A 20,741-nucleotide genomic window follows, 5' to 3' on the forward strand; every position below is an offset into this window, starting at 1 on the left:
GAGTAGAGGAATTATTTCAGCCATTTTTATAACCAATCTACCCCATAGATGGAGACTATGAAATAACTACACTGAAAAGTATTAAAGACATAAAAGAAGAAATGAAAACATGAGTGAAACACTATCAAAAATGACCAGGAAAATATGGGGAAAAAGACAAAGTATTTCTAGAAATGAGGAATAGGTTTATAGAGTAGGTATATAGGAATGAGAATTGATCTTATTATAATGTTCTGTTACTACAAAGACACCCTGTGTATATACAAAAATTGTTTTCTTTATAAAACCCTTAATTATTGCCCATTAATACTTTTAGTGAATCATACTTACCACCGTGGAGCATTGACTGTACAGCCTTGTCATTAACAAAAGAGGAAGTTATATCTGTGTGTTTTATTTATCATAATTTCAAAACATAGCAAAGGCCTGAATAATTGTACATTGTACAATTAGACATTTATATTACTGTGATATAATTGTTCTCTTTTATGTCTATTTCCTCACTACTGAAGACAGTGGCCATGTGCCATCTCTTCATTTCTAGAGCCTGGCACCATCCCTAGCACAGAGCAGGTGGGTGCTGACTGTTGAATACAGGGAGTGAATCTGGGACTTTGGATCATGATCCCGAGTGGAGAAGTCCTATATATGTTATCTAGAGACAGAAACATGGCAAAGAAAGGGAAGGAGCAAAATGGATCTGGAAAGAGTTGGGTCGTAGTGGTTAATATTTGCAAAACATGAATTTGAGATTTCACAATCTCAGCATTGAACTAGCCATCGTATTTAAAATAGTATATTTTTGTTACTACCCCCTTACCCTACATTATTTTTTAATAGCATTGTTACTACCTCGCATATATGTTTATTGTCTCCCCTTGCTCACCCTTTAAAAAAAATTTTCCGTTATCTTTAGCACCCAAGACAGTTTCTGGCACATAGAAGGTACTCAATTTTTTTGAATGAATCCATAAATGAAATGAAAACTGACACTGAAACTCAAGTGTAATCGTAAGATGCCTGGTATTTCAGAGTTGATAGAAATCAGTGGTCTAAATAGTATATTTGCCTTTTCACAGTGTAAATCTTTATGGTTCTTTGCAGAAGGCAAGCTCCAGTTGCAGCTGTGTTTGCAGGGAGTCCACAGTTAATGGGTGCGATTAAATTATGCACTGGATGGATGGTAACAAGCTTGCCTCTTTACAGTGATGATGATCTTCTCAAGAGAAATGAAAATGTAAGGCTTTTTAAATTCTACATTTGGATCTTTTTATAGCACTCTGCATTTTAGTATAATTCTGTAGTGATGCATATATTCCTAGTTAGCTAGGAAAATCCAAATAATTTTAGAAGAGTTAATTAGCTTTAGTTTTTAAAAAGCTATATAACACATTTTTAACCAAGAGAAGAGCCACAATTAAAATATGAAGTTCTTTGTTTTATGAATAGTAATGATATGTTTCTAGGAAAAACATTTAATTTTTCATAAAATATCAAGGAAACTGATGTGAAATATTTCACAAATGAAAATATCCTTTTGAAAATATCATTGTTCTTGTCAAACTTTTTATTTTGTTATTTTTTTTATTTTTTAAATTTATTTTGTTTATTGAATCAAAATTGATTACACATATTTTTGGGGTTGAACATTGAGATATGTTCATTAAATCAATATTACTAGCATATATACTATTAGAAATCGTAATTATTCTTTCTGCCCCTTGTCCAATCTCTCCCCTCCCCCATTCCCTCCCCCTTCCCCCTCTAATTGCCCTAGATTCCTTCTCTCCTTCTGAAAGAATAATGGTTACTCTGTTAATTTGTTGCTTAGATGATCTGTCCAGTGCTGAGAGATGTGATCGGGTCCCCCAATATTATCATAGAACAGATGCTTCTTCTGTCACTCTGAAGTGGGTTTTGTGGAAAGAGACATCCTCTTCTTTTCTTTGTCTCTGCTGGTGACTCTTCTTGTGTGAATGCATTCCAGTGGTTGGCAGACCATCTGCGTGGTGGTTGTGGCATCTAGCCACTTTTGCAGCAGCCATGTTTATTGTGGTGGCTGTGGTGGGCCACCCACATGGAGGTGCTGTTTTTGGTATGCTCCTTAGCACTGGTGGTATGCCTGGTTGAGGGGTGTGTTTGGTCCCCTTCTCCATGCCCTGGGTCCCTGGGTAGGGCCCAAGGTGCTGGCGTGGTGTGGCTGGTTGTGGGAGAGAGGTCCAGTCCCCTTCTCCATACCTCAGGTCCCTGGGTGGGCCCTGAAACACTGGCTCGGTGTGCCTGGTTGTGGGAGAGAGGTCCGTTCCCCTTCTCCTTGCCTCAGGTCCCCGGGCAGGCCCCAAGGTGCTAGCATGGTGTGCCTGGTTGTGGGAGGGGGTCCAGTCCCCTTCTCCATGCTTCAGGTCCCCAGGCTGGCCCCAAGGCACTAGTGCAGTTTGCCTGGCAGTGGGAGTGGGGTCCAGTCCCTATATCTGAGCCTCCCGTTCCCAGGCAGGTCCCAAGGTGCTGGTGGTGTGCCTGGGCCAGAACTAATTTTTTGTCATTTGTTTCTAACACGGGAGAACAAGTACTTGAGCTGTGTGGTTGTTTAAATTGCTGCTTTGCTGTTGTTTCCCTAGGGAAGGCTTTTTGTGCAGCTCAGGGTTTAATGGTTTACCTTATAGTTACTTCCAGCTCTCCAGAGACCCAGTGGACCTATGTTCTGTAGAATCTCTGATCTGGGCCTGAGTTTTTTGATCAAACTGCACCCTATGCAATTCTGCATTCCTGACCAGTCTCCTCTGAGTGGTCCTGTGCTGATTGGGGGCGCGGGTCGGCTGTCCTTGCTGTGTCCCAGTGCTCTCCTGGTGGGCCTGTCTCCGCCACCACCCATGCTCCAAACACTTCCCATGGGATGGGCCCTGTGCTGGTCCCTTGCAATGAGTCACCGGCCTCTTAACGGCTCCGTTTTTTCAGTTGTGGCTCCTTGTTCTTGCATGGGTCCATGGGAACCCTATTAGTGGTCTTGCTGTCCTGGGGGCTGCCAAGGCCCTCTTCTCCCCTGCTGCCTCCAAGTAACTCCATCTGAAGGGCACAGCTGCAGCTTCTGCCGGCTCCTGCTCCATGAGCTTATCAGCTCAGGCCTTAAAGCAGCCATGGCTCGAATCGCTCAGAGCAATTTTTTCTTTCTCTCATTGTAGTTTCTCCTGCCTTCATGAACTCTGTAGGTCTCTCCTCCTCTTCCCCTGAGCTCCAGCTGCCCCGGCTTGGCTGATGTTATATTTTTATAGTTGTAAATTGGTTGATTTGTGGGAGAGAGTGACGCTGGGGACTGTCTATTCCGCCATCTTGATTGGATCTCCCCCTCGTCAAATTATTGAAGGAAGGCTGTCAATTAATATTTTGATATACTTTGTCTTTCCAAGCTAAAATTCTATTATTGCTTATAAAACACTGACTTATTTTTTGATATGGGTTCTTATTAATAACTCAATATAACATTAGAATGGTATCTAATTAATTATAGTTTAGAGAATATGTTATTTTGAATATTTGGTATGAATTTAAATGGTAACTTTGTATTTGAAGGTAACGATCAACTGAACCTGAGTACCCACTATTCTGTTTTTCAATTTGAGAGAATTTCATGTGGTTTTTAAGTACACTTTAAACTTAGATATAGTGATATACAGGTTAAGAATGCAGTCTCTGAAATTAGAGTATCTGGACTCAAATGTTAGCTCTGCTTTATATTAGCTTTGGGTTCTTGAGCAGGTTACTGAATCTGACAATAATAATAGTTCCTACCCCTCACTTGTAAGAATTAAATGAGATATTGTACTGTGCCTGAAACATAGTCAAATTTAAATGTCAGCTATTATGTTATTTTTATGTACTATTAAATTGTAATTGTTTCTACCCATGCATACGTGTACATGCACAAATTACAAAGAGGAGTTAAAAAACAGGAGCAATTAATTCTGCCTTCAGACATTTAAGAAGTAGTCATAAAGGGCATTCCCTTGATCTGGCCTTTGAATGATGATTAGAAACTTGTTTGGGAAAGGGATATATGTGATCCCAGGCAGCAAAAGTAACTTGAGCTAAAAAATTTTTATGGACATGAAATTAAAGAATAAAATGAAGCCAAATTCTGAAGGACCTGGAATGTCATGCTGAAGAATTTAGACTGACACCCTCAATTCAGTTGGGAGCCATCAAAGACCTTTAATAAGCCTGGCAGTGGAATGATAAAATCTGATTTAGAGTTAATTATGGTCACAGCAAAGAGAACTGATTGAAGCAGACATGGGAGAGATCAGCGACGGGGATATCTACATGAGAGTGATTTACCTGAGAGACAACAGCCAACTCTGATTAATATTAATGTACTTTGAAAAGATAAGAGTTGCTTAGGCAGAATATAGAAGCATATTCCTGAACTTCATTTTTTGTGAATCTCAAACAGCCAATTCTGTGACTTTGATTTCTTTTGATTGGTCTTTTTCCTAATACAGAATTTCAGAATCATTTGTAATTAGGTTAGAGTTCTAGTTATGTTCTAATTAGATTTAAACATTTTAGAATTTTAAGGTTTATGTAACTTGGCTATGAGATGAATAACCATGTTTTTTTTTTAAACTTCGTCTTTCTGGTGTTTAATACATAGCAGATACTAAACAAATTTATTGTTAAGTCAAAATCCAAATCAAATTCTATAAATGAGACCATATCATTTATATTAGATACTATCTCTAATTCAAAATATGTGACTAATCTTTGTATAATCCCCCAGGCCAGTGATTCTCAACCTGGGATGATTATCCCCCCCCCCCCCCCAGGGGGCATCTGGCAATGTCTGGAGACATTTTTGCTTATCTCAACAGGAGGAGGGGTTCTACAAGGCATCTAGTGGGTAGAGGTCAGGGATGCTGGTAAACATCCTACAGTACGCAGAACAGTCTCCCTCCTGTCTCAACAAAGAATTATCTGACCCAAAATGTCAATAGCGTGGAGGCTGAGATATTCTGCTAGGCTTTCTGTAATGTTATTGCCATTGCACAAAAGTATTTCAGTGCCCCTATAGTGTTTTACAGTTTCCTAAAACTTAAAAATGAATAAAAATGTATGTAAACAACTATCAACAGGTATAGGTTGGATAGGATAGAACCATTCCCAGTGGAACTTATTTAGCACAGTGAAATGAGTGAGAAACTTCCTCTTGATTTATTAGCATTCTGTGTACTACAGAATGTTCAGGTGGGTATCCCTAGCATATCAGTGGATATTGGACCTGAAGGTGCTAGACAGCCAACAACTATGTCATGAAGCAGGTAGCTACTGAATATTCTGCAAACAGATAGGAATCTTGTCCAATCTAGATTTCAAATCTCGGTATTTTCACGAAAAATAGTATGTGATATTTTGAGCTTAACGTTTGTGATTTTATTATTTTCTGAAGGATAACAAGAACTGATTCAATATTAGTATTTCAGAAAAATGAAAAGACCTTATTATCTAATAAGATCCAGAGCTTATTATCTAATAACATCAGCAAAGTTGCAGTGAAAAACACCACATAATCAAGACAAGAATTTTAAGCATCCTTGCTCATTCAATATTTTATGACAATAATCAAATTATTTTTAACCTTGCTAACTCTATCTTATGTATAAAATGAGTACAAAATGCTTTGATACATGGTAATGAAAAGATTAAAGGAACTATTTCAATTCAATAATAAAAAGACAACCCAGTTTAGAAATGGGCAAAGGACTTGAATAGACATTTCTCCAAAGAAGATATACAAATGGCCAATAGGCATGTGAAAAGGTGTTCAACCTCATTAGCCATCAGTGAAATGCAAATCAAATTCACAATTAGATACCACTTCAGACCCACTAGGATAGCTATAATCAAAAAGACAGATAATAACAATTGTTGGTAAGGATGTGGAGAAACTTGAACCTTCATGCACTGCTGATAGGAATATAAAATCATATGACCACTTTGAAAACTAGTCTGGCAGTTCCTCAAAAATTCAACCACAGAGTTACCATGTCACCCATCAATTCTACTCCTAGATATATGCCCCAGAGAAATGAAAACATAGGTCCACACAAAAATTTGTACACAAAAGTTCATAGCAGCATTATTCATAAAAGCCAAAAAGTTGAAGTAACCCAAATGTCCATCAACTTATGAATAGATAAACAAATTGTGGTATAGCCATACAGTGGAATATTACTTGGCACTGAAAAGGAATGAAGTACTGATATATGCTGCAACCTTGAAAGCATAAGTGAAAGAAGCCAGTCACAAAGGACCTCATATTGTATGATTCCATTTATATGAAATATGTAAAATACGTACATTTATAGAGACAGTAGATTATTGGTTGCCTAGGGCTGAGGGGGACAGAGGGGTTAGGAGATGACTACTAAGGGGTACAAAGTTTCTTTTTGGACCTAATGTAAATAATCTAAAACTTACTGTGCTGATGTGTGCACAACTCTAAATGTACTAAAAACTATTGAATTATAGTAGGTATATTGTATATGTGAATTGTATCTTAATAAAGCTGTATTTAAAAAGGATTAAAAGAAGATATTACATAAAGGGCAGTTTTGACTTATAATATACAAGGAACAATAATTTTTGCCATTTTTCTAGCTAAGATACAATATCCAGAGATATAGAATTATTATTTTAGTTACAAAATTATAGTTTGGAAAAAATCACAGTTTTTTTTAAAAATAGCAAATTGTTGCTTTTGGTTTTGTTTTATATTTTCTTCAGTTTTACTTACTGAACAAGTCTTTTCTAATTGGTAAGAATATAAAAATATTTTCAAATATGTATAGAATATGAATTAATAATAATATGTTTCTTGGAGATAAACCTTTGTGAATTTAATTTCTTTGACTAAAATTTTAGACATTAAAATTTAGCACTGGAAAATTACAACACAAGTTGTTTATCATATCACAGCCTTGTAACACCAAGGTCAAGGGTTCAGATCCCCATACTGGCCAGCTTCCAAAAAAAAAATATTTATCACATTTATTTTGATGATGAGAAAATTGAGGCCTACTAAGACTAAATTATATTTTCAGTGTTTTATGGCATTTTTGGTATTCTTTGTCTATTGTTCAAAATCTACCAGAACTAATTTTGGTACAGGCAATCTCATAACATGTCATTTACAACACAAAAATCTAAATAATTAAGAAATTTAAAAAATAAACTTTTAATTTTGGCATAGTTTTAGGTTTATAGAAAGGTTGCAAATATACTACAGAGAGTTCCTGTTTACCCTTCACCCAGCTTTCCTCTAATGTTAACATCTTACATAACTATGGTACATTTGTCAAATCTAAGAAATTAACATTGGTACAATACCATTAACTAAAGGACATACTTTATTTGGATTTCATTAGTTTTTTCACTAATGTTTCCTTCTGTCCCATATCCAGTTCAGGAAACCACGTGACATTTAGTGATCAAAGAAAATGTTTTAATCTGAAGTGTGTTTAGAATTTATTTATTTTGTTCAGAAGAAAATGTTACAGTGGAATTCTACAAATATGGTTTAGTAAGGTTTTGATAGGCATTGATGAGGAAACATGGCTTCTATGCACAAAGAAGCTGGGAAGTGTTGCATTGAAACATTCTAGTACAAAGGATAGTTTCTTTGCTCTCAGGAAACAGTTGGGAAAACAAACAATAAACAATCATAAGAATATTTCTTGGTACATCATGCATGACTAGTGTTCTATGGAACAGACTTTAAGAAATCTATCTCTTTAGATGGTTTCTCATTAGATTTTCCATGTTTGCTAAATTTGCCTAAATTATTTCTCATTTACATATTACAGTGGAATATTTTAAAAATTATAATCATGAGAATACACTTAATATTAGACACATACACATATATACAGAGAGAGTGTCTTTGCTTTTTATATATTTATTTCAGCCCAAGTAGGTTAGTAGTTTTTCCTCAGAAAATTGCTTTTAAGTTCTTAAGTTTCTTATTTAAATAAACCTAGAAACTTCATTTCTGAACAGAACTGATGTTAATTTTTAGACTCTTCTGTAACACAATTTTTATTCACTGTACAAAGATCAAAGATTGTAACGCTAAATTTTTAAAAAGAAAAAATTTCTGTTAGGTTAATGCCCCCAAACGACTTTTAAAATTTTTTATTTTCTCTGCTAGTCTATGTCTATGTATGAGGGTAAATGCAAAAAGTTTGTGGAAAAATTGAATTAAAAGTTAATATGAATTCTTCATTAACTCTTTTTTTTTTGGACTGGCTGGTAGGTACAGGAATCGAACCCCAGTCCTTGGTATTATCAGTACCACACTGTAACCAACTGAGCTAAATGCCAGCCCTCTACCATGAACTTTTTGAAGACCGCTCATACATCACATATTTTTATATGGTTATTATCAGAATTGTATCATATGATTTAGGACTTAATTACATACCACATTGTGTTTTCTAATTGTTTCATATTTAGCGTGGACCACTATGAAAAATGAGTATAAGCTTCCTGCGGACAGAAATCAAGTCTTAGTGAATATTGTTATTTTCCATAGATAGAACTCAGTAAGTACTAAGAACATAGCAGATGTATAGTTTTGATTAATGGAAGTTTTAAATGTTTAAAATTAGTTTTTATTTTATTTTTTCAGATCTATCAAATCTATTCAAAGCGATCTGCTGAGGATATTTATAAGATACTGACATCCTACAAAGCTAATTACCTAATTGTAGAGGATGCTATATGCAATGAGGTGGGAACCATGAGAGGCTGTAGAGTTAAAGATTTATTAGACATTGCAAATGGCCATGTAAGTAACCATTTGGAGAGTTTTTTCCTTTTTTTTTTTGGAGAAAAATTACTTTATTTAAACTTATCTTCAAACTTTATTTTTGGAACTTAACTAAGAATATAACACAGAGTTAAATAATGGAGAGAGCTTATTAAAAGTAATTTGAAGTATTTTTTCAATATACAAAAGAAAAATTGGGCATTTTTGTGAGAAAAAAAAAGAAAAAGTAATTTTACCAATATCTGAGTTCCTTATTCATTCCCTGTACTTGTGCACATTTCAACATTCATAAACAAGGTCAATGGTTCGGATCCCCATACTGGCCAACCACAAAAAGATGGTATAATTTGATTTGAATGATGATTTTAACTCATTATAATAATAATCTAAAGAGCAGCTGGATGCACTGTTATATTCTTATACTGAGAAATTTCTTGTAATTTGATTCATACCTAGAAAAATTGCTTACTAAATTAACAGAGTGACTGAACATTGAGTCGCTAATATCCACAAAAACTAGAACATTCAGAATCATTTTGTCATTTATTTATTTAGGTGCTGGCCAGGATAGGGATTGAACCCTGGATCTTGGTGTTATGAGCACCATGTTCTAACCAGCTGAGCTAACTGGCCAGCTCCTTGGTGTCGTTTTACTTGTTAGGATTTCGCTGTAACTTAATTTCTACATTGATTTCAGCTATTTTACCAAGCTGCTTTACTTCTTAACCTTCAGTGAATATACTTCATATCTGGTAACCAGGAAGACTGGTGGGGGAGTTTGTATATCTGATTGTGTTGGCTATAGTGGATGTTTGACTCCTGAGAAAGTTGGGGGTGGGGGACCTTAGGATAAATTTATTTATTTATTTATTTATTTTTAGAAATTTTATAATTTCATGTTTTACGTTTCAATCTTTACTCCATATATTACTGTAAGTTATGAGGTAGGCCTCTAACTTTATACTTTGTAAAATGGTTGGCCTTTTATTTTATTATCAGTTATTGAATATTTTATCTTTTACAAATTGCCAATATTCAATAACTGAGGTCAAGGTTTTTTGTTCCTTTCTAAATAATCATAGCTCTTTGTCTTATCATCTGAGACCAATGTGGAGGTGAGAAATTAATTTTTGTGATTTCCTTCTTTCCTTTCTTCATGACTCCTTAATCTTGTAATATTAATTTATTCTGTTTTATGCTGCATGTATTTTGAATTTTCTCTGTTGATACTTGATGACTGTGATCTTTGGTTTATTGTGGCAAAACTGAATTTTATTACACATCAGGTGTTCAGCAATTACTGCTATATTGCTATCTGCTACCTTTCTGTTCTGCTCTTGGCTGCCCACCATGCCAGGCATGGGCTTAAGCTAATCCAATCTTTTACTCTTAAATTTGGCCTTCTGACATCTTTCATAGGCATTCGAATAATATTTAGTATTTTATTAAAATAACCCCTTCAATCTAGCTAAGCTATCTCAGTAAACATTATTAGGTAAGAATGTAAAGATTTACACTGGGTAAGTCACAAAAGCTGACTTGCCTACTAAATAATTTTGAGTCAATTCTACACAAAGAGAAGAGTTTGAATATTCATTAGGAATACAGTATGTCCATTTCTCAGCCTTGGTAGACTCCATGATAAGGTTCTTCAGAACAGTGATAATGGATTATGGAAACATTGCCTTCTGAATTTCAGGATTAAATCTTTTAAAAATTGGAGACACTTTATACTGATTTCTCAATCTCAGTCGGAAGTTCAGGAGTTTAGTGGGCAGGGTGACTCACTTAAGAAGCTTCTATTTGCTAAACAATGTGAGACGTTTTACAGTCCATGTTTAGCAGTAACATTTTTTCATATAAATATAGTCACTTGCACGTTGAGTGCATTTCTCCTATAAGTTTAATAAGCTTTCTAATATTATGTTTCATATCTTTTGATAGGTGGTTTGTGAAGAAGGTGACAAGTTAACCTACTCAAAATATGGGCGATTTTGTCATGAGGTCAAAATTAATTATTCTCCATATGTGAATTATTTCACTAGAGTATACTGGAACAGATCCTACTTTGTATATAAAATCAACACTGTGATATCCTTCCAGTCTTGAAAAATAACAGAGCCTTCATTTCAAAGACTTATACTACCTGAAGTAAAATATGATTCTCTTCTACCTACATGGCATCTTTTGCAGATCCGACTATGGACATCTGAAGTGCTGCTTCTTTTCCCCTCCTGCTATTAACTGGGTCCAGAGTTCTGTGGGGAATAGAAGATCAAGTATTACTGTCCTTTGCTAGAATGTCAAATCTGCCACTCTGAAATATTCCAGACAGGTGTCTTCCTTACTATCACATGTCTTTAAAGGTTTTACATATTTAGCTTTTTCCCCATGAACCTTCATTCTGTTATAATATTGATCTTGAATTTGAATATATTCAGGGTCAGAGTATATTTCTGAAACATAACTTTTAACAACTACTTAATGTGCTATATAATAGAAGGAAAGAATTATTCTTACCTTTAAGCAAATTTCTGAAGGTGTTTCATGGTTTATAATAGAATTTAAATTAAGAAATAATTTAAATGTTAGCTGGAAATATGTGGCATTTAAATTAAAATGGAAATTATATAAAGGAAAGTGTTTTTTAAGGATATACATAAAAATATATCCAGAATTTTCCATGATACTGTACTCATCATCTGCTGCTTATATAAGTGGGCACTTTCTTAGTAATACATAGTGCATGATATTGCATTCTATTATTTTATGATTGTCTTTTTTCACTTATGCCCATTAATTTGATACCAATTTAATCATGATAAAACAATAACTCTTGTTACCTATATATGTTTTTTTTAAATGGACAATTTAAAAGAATGTTATTCAGGTTTAAAAAAATATATGGATATAGAGGGTATACCGTCTATCCACATGTTTTCTACTAAATTATTAAGAAATTAAGTCTTTATCAGAAGAAGAATACGTACACTAAAATCAGCAATGATTTCTGGAGATATATGCTGATGCTGTTAAACATACCTCTGCATACAGATATATTTATTATAAAACACAAGTGATATTATTTATGAAACTGTGATGCAATCTTCAACATTAAGAACAAAATGACAATTACAATAACATTTACAACACGGTTTTACATTCTAAATGCTGTGTTCCTTTAAGTTAACTTTTTTCTTATTTTAAATCATTGAAGGAAATTATAAAATAATCTGGCCTTATAAAAAGATTAAGAATAGATGATGTATCATTTTAATAAGAAGGGCTGCATATTTAGTTCCAGCTTATACACCTGTTCAGTGAATACGTTTTTAAATTTTTCATGTTATACTGCTGCAAAAATTACATTTTCAGTACTACAAATTACTACATTAGAAGGGAATATCTTTCCATTGTCTTTATTTTCTGTAATATACATTTATTTTAAAAGTACATCCATTCTTATACTAACTCTATGATGCTTTTCTTTTTAAGAATTGTTTGATGGGAGTGTCATATATGAGAGTACTTCAAAAAGTTTGTGGAAGAATGGAATTAAAAGGTAATACAAGTCTTTCCGTGAACTTTTGAAGTACCCTCGTATCTGATGCATTAGTTGCATTGGTTCTCATTTCACTCTTTTATATAGTTTTTAACTATGCTAAGATAGCTGCAGACAATGTACTTCTGGTTGACTCTGTACATCTTAGTAGGGAGTCACTAGTATAGTGTATTTAGCTTCAAGCCTTATGTGTATATTACCAAAGTTACCTAAGTACACAGTGAATAATCCCATGATAGTACTTGTGATTAGAGCTGTAAAACAATTTACTTTAAAAGTCAGCTTATATATTTTGAAGGGGAAATAGAACACCGTATTGTCCATGTAGTGTGGAATATTTCATTGAACTATTATTGATTTATATTATGATCTCTTGCTGAATTAGTTTTGGTTGTGTTTTATTTGGCATATTAGTTGCTTTTGCTTCTGTCAACTTATTTCTTAAATAAAATAGATTTGAAGAAATTTTTAGTTGAATTTTTTAAGTAATGAATTCTTCATTAAGCATCATTTGAAAAGGATAACTAAGCTTTATTATAGATATAGTAATATCAGATATGAGAGATAAGCTTATTTGCTTCCATTTTAGCTGTAGTTAAAACAATAGTATTAGAAAATTTTGAATGGGAACCATTTAATTCATTTCTTTACTTATTTTTAATAAATAAATAAATGATTTAGAATTCTTCAAGTAATTTATTTGGGTAACTCACAGTTGTTAGATATGACAGTAAAGATCTATGAAAGCAGCAAGGTTTTATGGGTTTGGGTAGAAGGTATCTCTCAAAGAAATACAAAACATGCTTTGCCCTTGATATTGCAAACCCATTGAAATAAGTGCCTTAACATCTTTATTCTTAAGTTTACCTTTTATTTTCTGAAAAATATTATACAGTTTTTTCTTTTCCATAAGAAAATTTTGGTAATTGTTTCTCATCAGTAAGCACACAAAAGCCCCCATTATGCTCTTTACACTATTAACTTTAATTCAGTAATAAGCCAATCTTTGTTAAGGGTGGAGTTGGGGTTTCTAGCCTCCTAAATTAATTTATTTAGCTTCCCAAATGCCAACAATCCAGCAAACACAACTTACTGATAAGGTATATGATATTGACTCTGTGCTAGTTTATATATTTTCTAACTTTGGCATCTGTATGTTGGTGCTTTTTGTTAGACTGGTAGAGTTTTACAACCTAAGGAGTATGCATTGTACTTCAGCACTAACTTTGTTCTTCATTACTTTCTGTGTTTATACACAACATTGGTTTCCAGAACATTAACCTAAATCACCAATAGTCTCAGTGTGTGGCACTCTTCCACGCAGACCAGACTGATTCAAGGAAAAGCAGAAATGGAAGTCAAAATATGTTGCAAGTTGGGGCTGAAATATATGCTTTAAAAATAGATTATTAATTTCTTGAAGGGCACTGTGAATAGCCATCTTATTAAGTTGTTTTATTTCAGAGAGATCAGTTGTTTTGGCCCCTTCTATTTTTGAACTTTTAAACATTTTGATACTTTTTTTGTGGATAAGAGTAGTTCCTCTCTTTATACAGTTGGTGGAGTTTTAAGAAGTTGTAAGTCAATTTTTTGGTAAATTTATTTTAAATGCATGAATATTTAAAGGGCATATGTTATTAATTGTATATTTAAGAACCTTTTTTAAAGCAAATAACTACTTTCTGTATTACATCTCAATATATTCTCTATTCATTTGTCCAGTTTTTAAAATACATAGTCTTTACTGTTGCTATTTGTTAATTGTTTGAGATCCCAATATGTATCAGAATTACAGCTCTGAAAAGTTGCAAGTAAAACTGAATAATTTCTTATTGAAGAAATATCTCATTATTAAGTTATTGAATATGTGGGGTCAACACTTTAAATAAAATTAGATGTGAAAATTGCAAAGGAATATATATAACTCAACTATTTTCTGTCCATTAAGGTTTCTGAACATTATACTTATTTGTTTTCCATAATAAAAGAGGACATTTTGAAACCAAATTTGCTGAATTTAGCATAAAGGCATCTTTGAATCTTATAAGTCTCTTAGAATGTGCAACTTATAGTTTGAAATATCTCATAAATAACCCTTTCGTATTTAAGTTCACAGTTTTGTACAGCTATTTAACAATGATGAATACGACCTTTATGTATATTGACCTCTGAACCATACCTATAACAATGTGTATTTAGATTAAATATATTCCTCCTGTAACTAAGATTACAGCTTTTCATAAGGATAAGAAATAATTTCAATAAATATAAATCCTTTAAAAGAGTTGGGTTATAAACTAGTTTACTTCAGGATTTGTAACATTCAATATACTTTTATCAAGAATGAAATTATTTCATGCTTAATTACTCTGATTGTTTTGTTTCCATAATAAAACCTTTCTGTTATTTATACATGAGCTTTGTTGTTTTGGCTTTATTGAGATATAATTCAGAGTCATGTGGTGGTAGTTACAATTTCAAGACATGGTCATCACTCTAAATTTTAAGACATGTTCATCACTCTAAAAAGAAACCCCATACCCTTTGGCTGTCAAAGCCCAACCACTCCATCCTTCCTAGCCTTAGGCAGCCACTACTCATCTACTTTCTATTCTGGACATTTCATGTAAGTAAAATCTTATAATAAGTGGTCTTTTGTGACCGGCTTCTTTTACTTAGCATAACATGTTCAAAGTTTGTCCATGCTGCTTAACAAATCATTCCTTTTACTGCCAAATAATATTCCATTGTGTGGATATACCACATTTTGTTTATCCATCAGCTCATAGACATTTGAATTGTTTCTACTTTTTAGCTATTGTGAATAATTCTGCTATGAACATTTGTGTTCAAGTTTTTGAACTTGAACTTATGCTTGCATTTCTCTTCCGTATGTATCTAGGAGTAGAATTGCTAGGTCATATGGTAACTCTGTGGTTAACTTTTTAAGGAACTGCAGGACAGTTTTCCAAAGCGGCTACATCAGTTTACAATCCCTCTAACAATGTATGAGAGTTCTAATCTCTTCACATCCTTGCCAACACTTATAATCCTTCTTGATTATGGCCATCCCAGAGCGATGTGAAGTGGTTTTAATTTGTATTTTCTTCATGGCTATGATGTTGAGCACCTTTTCATATGCTTATTGACCATTTGTGTATCCTCTTTGGAGCAATATCTATTTAAATTCTTTGTCTATGTTTACTTGGGTTGTGTTTTTATTACTGAGCTGTAAGTGTTCTTTATATATTGTAGATATAAGATACTTATCAGATATATGATTTGGAAGTACTTCTTTCCACTTAATGGGTTGTTTTCACTTCTTTGATAGTGACCTTAAAAGCACAACCATTTCTAATTTTGATTTACACTGTTTAATCCATTCACATCTATTGTTATTGATATAGTTGGATTTACACATTGCTATTTTACTTTTTGTTTTCTAAATGTCTCATTTCTTATTTTTGTTTTTCTATTCCTCCTATCATGCTTTCTTTTGCATTACGTTAATATTTTCTTTTTTTTTTTTAAAAGATGACCGGTAAGGGGATCTTAACCCTTGACTTGGTGTTGTCAGCACCACGCTCATCCAGTGAGCAACCGGCCATCCCTATATGGGATCCGAACCCACGGCCTTGGTGTTATCAGCACCACACTCCCGAGTGAGCCACGGGCCGGCCCAGGTTAATATTTTCTATAACATGTTAATTCCTTTAGTGATTTTTTTCACTGTATGTTTTTGAGGGTTTTTTTCTAGTGGTTACTCTCTTAACTGATCAGAATCTACTTCAGATTTATACTAACAAATCCAGTGAGATATAGAAATGTTAGTCCTAAAAACCTCTATTCCTCTTCCCTCTTTGGCACTATTATTGTTATACATATTGCATCTATATGTTACAAATCCAACAACACACTGTCATTATTAGTTAATATAATTTTATATCCTTTAAAGAAGATGAGAGTATAAAAGAGAACAAGTATATATGGATAGCATTTGTTATGTTAACATTATTTACCATTTTTTATTCTCTTTGTTTTTTCCTGGAGATTTGAGATACATTCTGGTGTCACTTCCATAGTGCAATACAGCTTTGTTCCCACTCACCTCCTTTGTGCTGTGTCAAATATATTACATTTCTTTACATTATAGGTCCAACAATATAATGATATTTAGGTTATTTTATACAATTGTTTAAAAAATCAGTTCAGAGAAGAAATATGCTTTTTATAATTTTTATAATTACGAAGTTACTTTTACCAATGCTCTTTTTTTTGTTTTTTCTGATGGATTGTAATTATTGTTTGAGTTCACTTGCTTTCAGCTTGAAGGACTTCCTTTAGTAGTTCTTTTAAGGTGGATCTACTAGCAGTGAATTTTCTCCATGTTTGTATCTGGGAATGCCTTTATTTTGTGTTCATATTTTTTAGAGCAGTTTAAGGTTTACAGAAAAATTGAACAAGAAGTACAGAGTTCACATATCTCTTCCCCCTACTCCTCCCCCCCATTTCCCCTATTAAGACCTCACATCTGAGTGGCTCATTTGTTACAATTGATGAACCAATATTATCTAAAGTCCATAGTTTCCATTAGGGCTCACTCTTTGTGTTGTATAGTTCTGTAGGTTTTGACAAATGCACAATGGCATATACCCACCATTACAGTGTCATACAGAATAGTTTTACTGCCCTAAAAATCCTGTGTGCTCCACTTATTTCTACTTCCCCTGAATCACTGGCAACCACTGACCTTTTAACTGTCTCTATAGTCTTACCTTTCTAAAATGTCATCTGTTTGGAATCATACAAAATGTAACTTTTTTAGATTGGTTGGTCTCTTCCACTAACAATATGCATTTCTCCACTACTGCAGGGGGACGAGCAAGGCAGGTGTGAGGGAGCAGTCTGCAGAGGAAGGAAGGAGGGGCCGTCAGGGTTTCTGGCTTCTGAGGGACTGACAGCTCAGGGGAGGGGACAGAGGGCGGGCTTGGTGCTGGGTTGTGAGTCTGATGCCATTAGTGCCTGATCTGGGGGTTCTGTTGCCAAAGTTGGGGTATGTACCTGTCTGGTTGATGCAGCCAAGTGACCCCTCCTCTTCGCAAAAGGCTCCAGGAGGAGCGGGATTGTTGGGCTGCAGGGGAGATGGGCAGGAGCCTCCTCCTGTGCCCACACGACCAGGCCCTTGGCCTCGGGCCCTGAAGCTTCCACAGTGGGAGCAAAAGAGAGGCCAGGGGGAGGGGGCCATGAGTCAAGAGACTTAGGAGTAGAGAAGGAGCCTCAGTGTTTCCTGGGCAGAAACAGGGTGGAGGAAGAGCTTGAGTATCTGTCCCTTTCCTGCCAAGGGGGTGACCGAACAGAAGCTTCGAGGATGGAAAGACTCTCCCCAGGAACGTGTTAGAAGACTCCACGGCAGAGCTAAGGACTCTAGATCTTTGAGGCCATAGAGAGATCCCTGCTGGCCCCTTCCCGCGGGCCTGGAGGTCAACCCTCCCACCATCCCACCTTACCTAGAGCCACACACAGCAGTTGCAGAAGCAGCAAGCCCACGAACTGAGCCTCCCACATCTCCACCATGGCCGGGGCCCCGCTGAGCCCTCCAAAGTGAGGATGACAGTAAAGGGGTGGGGAGGAGCTGGGGGACCAAAGAGGAGTTCTGCAAAGAGGGAGGTAGAGGAAGGGAATCTAGAGGAAGAGGGCCTGGGAGGGAGGTCGGAAGAGAGAGTGGAGAGGGACCAGTGGTCGGAGGCTGGGATTCAGAAGAAAGCTGGCCAGATGAAGCAGGTGGGGTTGAGGTAGGGGTGGGGGGTCCCAGGGAATGGGGCAGGGCAGTGGCAGGGCAGAGTGGAGGAAGGTGGCTGTGGGGAACTGGGATGCTGTTCTGCTGCTCCCAGGGCCCTCACCCCTGTCCTCCTGCTTTCCCTCCTCCTTCCCCACTTCTCCTCCTGAGGGGGTTGATTCCCAGCAGCATCACCCTCCAGTCCTTGTTTACTTCCTCCATCCTGGGTCTCCCCACCGCCCCCTCCTCCCCCCTCCCCCACCCTCCAGACTGTTCCTTTCCCCAGGGACCTTCTGCCCTTCTCTGCAGACCGTTTCTGCCTGGAACGCTCCACTTGCCCAGGTTTAAGCTGTCTCCTCAGTCCCAACATTTACACTTTGTTCTTGGCAAGCTCTTTCCTTGATATTCATCTCCCTAGTTCCCTTAACCTCCCATAACTTCATTACCCCTGTAGACCTGCCTCCTCACCCACCCCTGCAATGTCTTCTGGGAACACGGTGGACAGGAAGCTTCACCCCACTCTCAAAGGAGGAAGGTCTGGGGAAGGGCAGGCTAAGTGTGTTGGGGGGTGGAGAACAGCTACGTTGTGTTGTCTTCACTATGAGCTAGGCACTGTACTGGACACTACAGACAGTAACTCATGAAGTCTAATATTTTCCTCCATTGTACAGAGGAGGAAACTGAAGCTCAAATATAAAATAATTTGCCAAAGTCAGTAAGGGAGTGTGCCGAGAAAAGCAGTGTGTGGTCCTGACCCTAGTGGCATTATGGGTGTCTTCTAGTCTTTGGGGAAGAATGGTGTTGTCAATGAGTGAGCCCCTCTCCACCTTCCAGCTCACAGCCCTGTGCACTCAGAAGCTTAACCAGTACAGAGATTCTGAACTAGGAGGTGACGACAAGGGTGATATGGAGATGGAGAAATGCAGAATCTTGTAACAGATCATACTCAAGAAAAACTGAGGCAGGGAGATGAGGGAAGAAAGGCTGAGACTGACAACTCTTGCTCCCCAGCGCCCCTGAGGAGCCCAGCTGGGAGAGGTGGAGGGTGGGTGACAAGAACATGCAGCAGGCCTGGGACCCACACGAGGCCCTGGAGTTCTCCCCGCTTGACCAGATGCCCCGCAGCTCTCACTCCAGATCCTTGGAGGTCAAGACCCAGGCCTACCAGTCCTCTGTGGCTTCAGGGGCGGGCCTTCCCGTTTCTGGGGCTGTTCCCATCTGCCTGGTTCAGCACAATAGTGCTGGTAGCTTTCCACTGGGCTCAGCAGTGTCTAGATCTTGTGTGGGTTAGCAGGGAAGTGTGTGTATTGTTGGGAAGGAGTATCCCCAAGAATCCAAAACAGGACATAAGTCAGCTCTTGAAAGAAGAGCTGGGCTCCTGGTCCACCCTGGAGGGCTGACCTGGTGTACCTGAGTCCTGGGTGGGAGGAGCGTGCTGCTGCCTTTACAGAAGAGCATGGTCCCGACAGGATGTGAGGCCAGCCACCCTCCTCCGTCTCCACCCTTTCCTTGCACTGACGGGACCCTGGGAAAGCAGAAGACAAGTTAAAAACAGAAGTGTGACCATTTCCTTCTTAAATTATACAAAAAGGGGAGTGGAGGGGGCAGCTGTGGGGCTCGGCCCCAACCCCGGCCCCACCCCGGCCTGGCACTGTCTGAGAGGTGGGGATCTGAGGGAGATCCAGGGGTCAGGCAGGATAGGGATGGGCAGGACATGGGACTGTGGGTGCAGGGGGTAGGTAGGAGAGGCTACCAGAGGAGGTGGGCTTGGAGGGGGAGGGAGGAAGAGAGAGGGAAAGAAGGAGTGTGGCTGTGGGGCTGGGCGCAGCGCCGGGACCAGGTGCAGAGTGGCAGGACTTGTCTGCTCCCCGCACCTCCACTGGCAGGGCTCAGGCCCACGCCCCATTTTCTGTCTTCTGCCGCTTGGGATCCGCTTCATCCTGCGGAGAGGGAAAGTTGCAGCACTTGTAAAATGGCAGAGGGGACCTCCCCTGTCCCGGCCCTGCTCCAGCTCCAGCTCCAGCTCCAGCCCCGCTCGTGCCCCCTCAGGGATCTGAGTCCAAGTCCAAAGGGCTCCCCGCCCCTGCTGCGTCCCTGACTGCGTCCCTGACAGCCCCTCAGGCCCGGCAGCCAGTCCCAGCCTCCTCGCCAGCAGCTCTCTGCAGCGCCGGCCCCTCGGCAGCCTCTTCTTCCTCCTCAGCTCCGTCCTCCTCCTCCCGTGGGGACCCGGAGAGGGCAGAGGGTCAGGCTGCTGTGCCCACCGTCCCCACCATCGCCACCAAGGGGACGGGGCCTCAGGGTGAGTCTAAATAAATGCCACTCGATTTAAAATTAGCTGATGAATAAAACCCAGTTCACGGTTAAAATCTAAAGCAGTAAAAACCAAATATTATTCTCATAAACAAAAAAAGTGCCTTGATTGATTCATAGCATATTAAGCTCTTTATCTCTGAGAAGATATGTAAATTGAACGTTTTATGATTATTCTTCAAAGAGACAAAAAAGGGACGTCTGCATTGGGAGAAAAGTGGGACTGTCCAGACTGACCTGCTTTTCTTTTTATTTATTTATGTCTGTATTTA

General features: G+C 37.5%; 1 protein-coding gene across 4 annotated transcripts in view; it reads left to right on the forward strand.

Moving 5' to 3' along the window:
- Positions 1 to 11,422, forward strand: part of DPY19L4 (dpy-19 like 4) — a 54,926-nt gene extending 43,504 nt beyond the window's left edge. For 3 of the 4 annotated variants that reach the window (XM_063079722.1, XM_063079724.1, XM_063079725.1), the window contains 4 exons: positions 1,105 to 1,237; positions 8,681 to 8,839; positions 9,904 to 9,936; positions 10,766 to 11,422. In XM_063079722.1, the coding sequence (XP_062935792.1) occupies positions 1,105 to 1,237; positions 8,681 to 8,839; positions 9,904 to 9,936; positions 10,766 to 10,930 (490 nt within the window). In that variant the 3' untranslated portion in view covers positions 10,931 to 11,422. The remainder of the gene's footprint in view (positions 1 to 1,104; positions 1,238 to 8,680; positions 8,840 to 9,903; positions 9,937 to 10,765) is intronic. The other variant, XM_063079723.1, reaches the window with a different exon arrangement.
- The last annotated feature ends 9,319 nt before the right edge of the window (positions 11,423 to 20,741 follow it).

This window comes from Cynocephalus volans, chromosome 15 (assembly GCF_027409185.1).
Source record: "Cynocephalus volans isolate mCynVol1 chromosome 15, mCynVol1.pri, whole genome shotgun sequence".
Taxonomy (NCBI): Eukaryota; Metazoa; Chordata; class Mammalia; order Dermoptera; family Cynocephalidae; genus Cynocephalus; species Cynocephalus volans.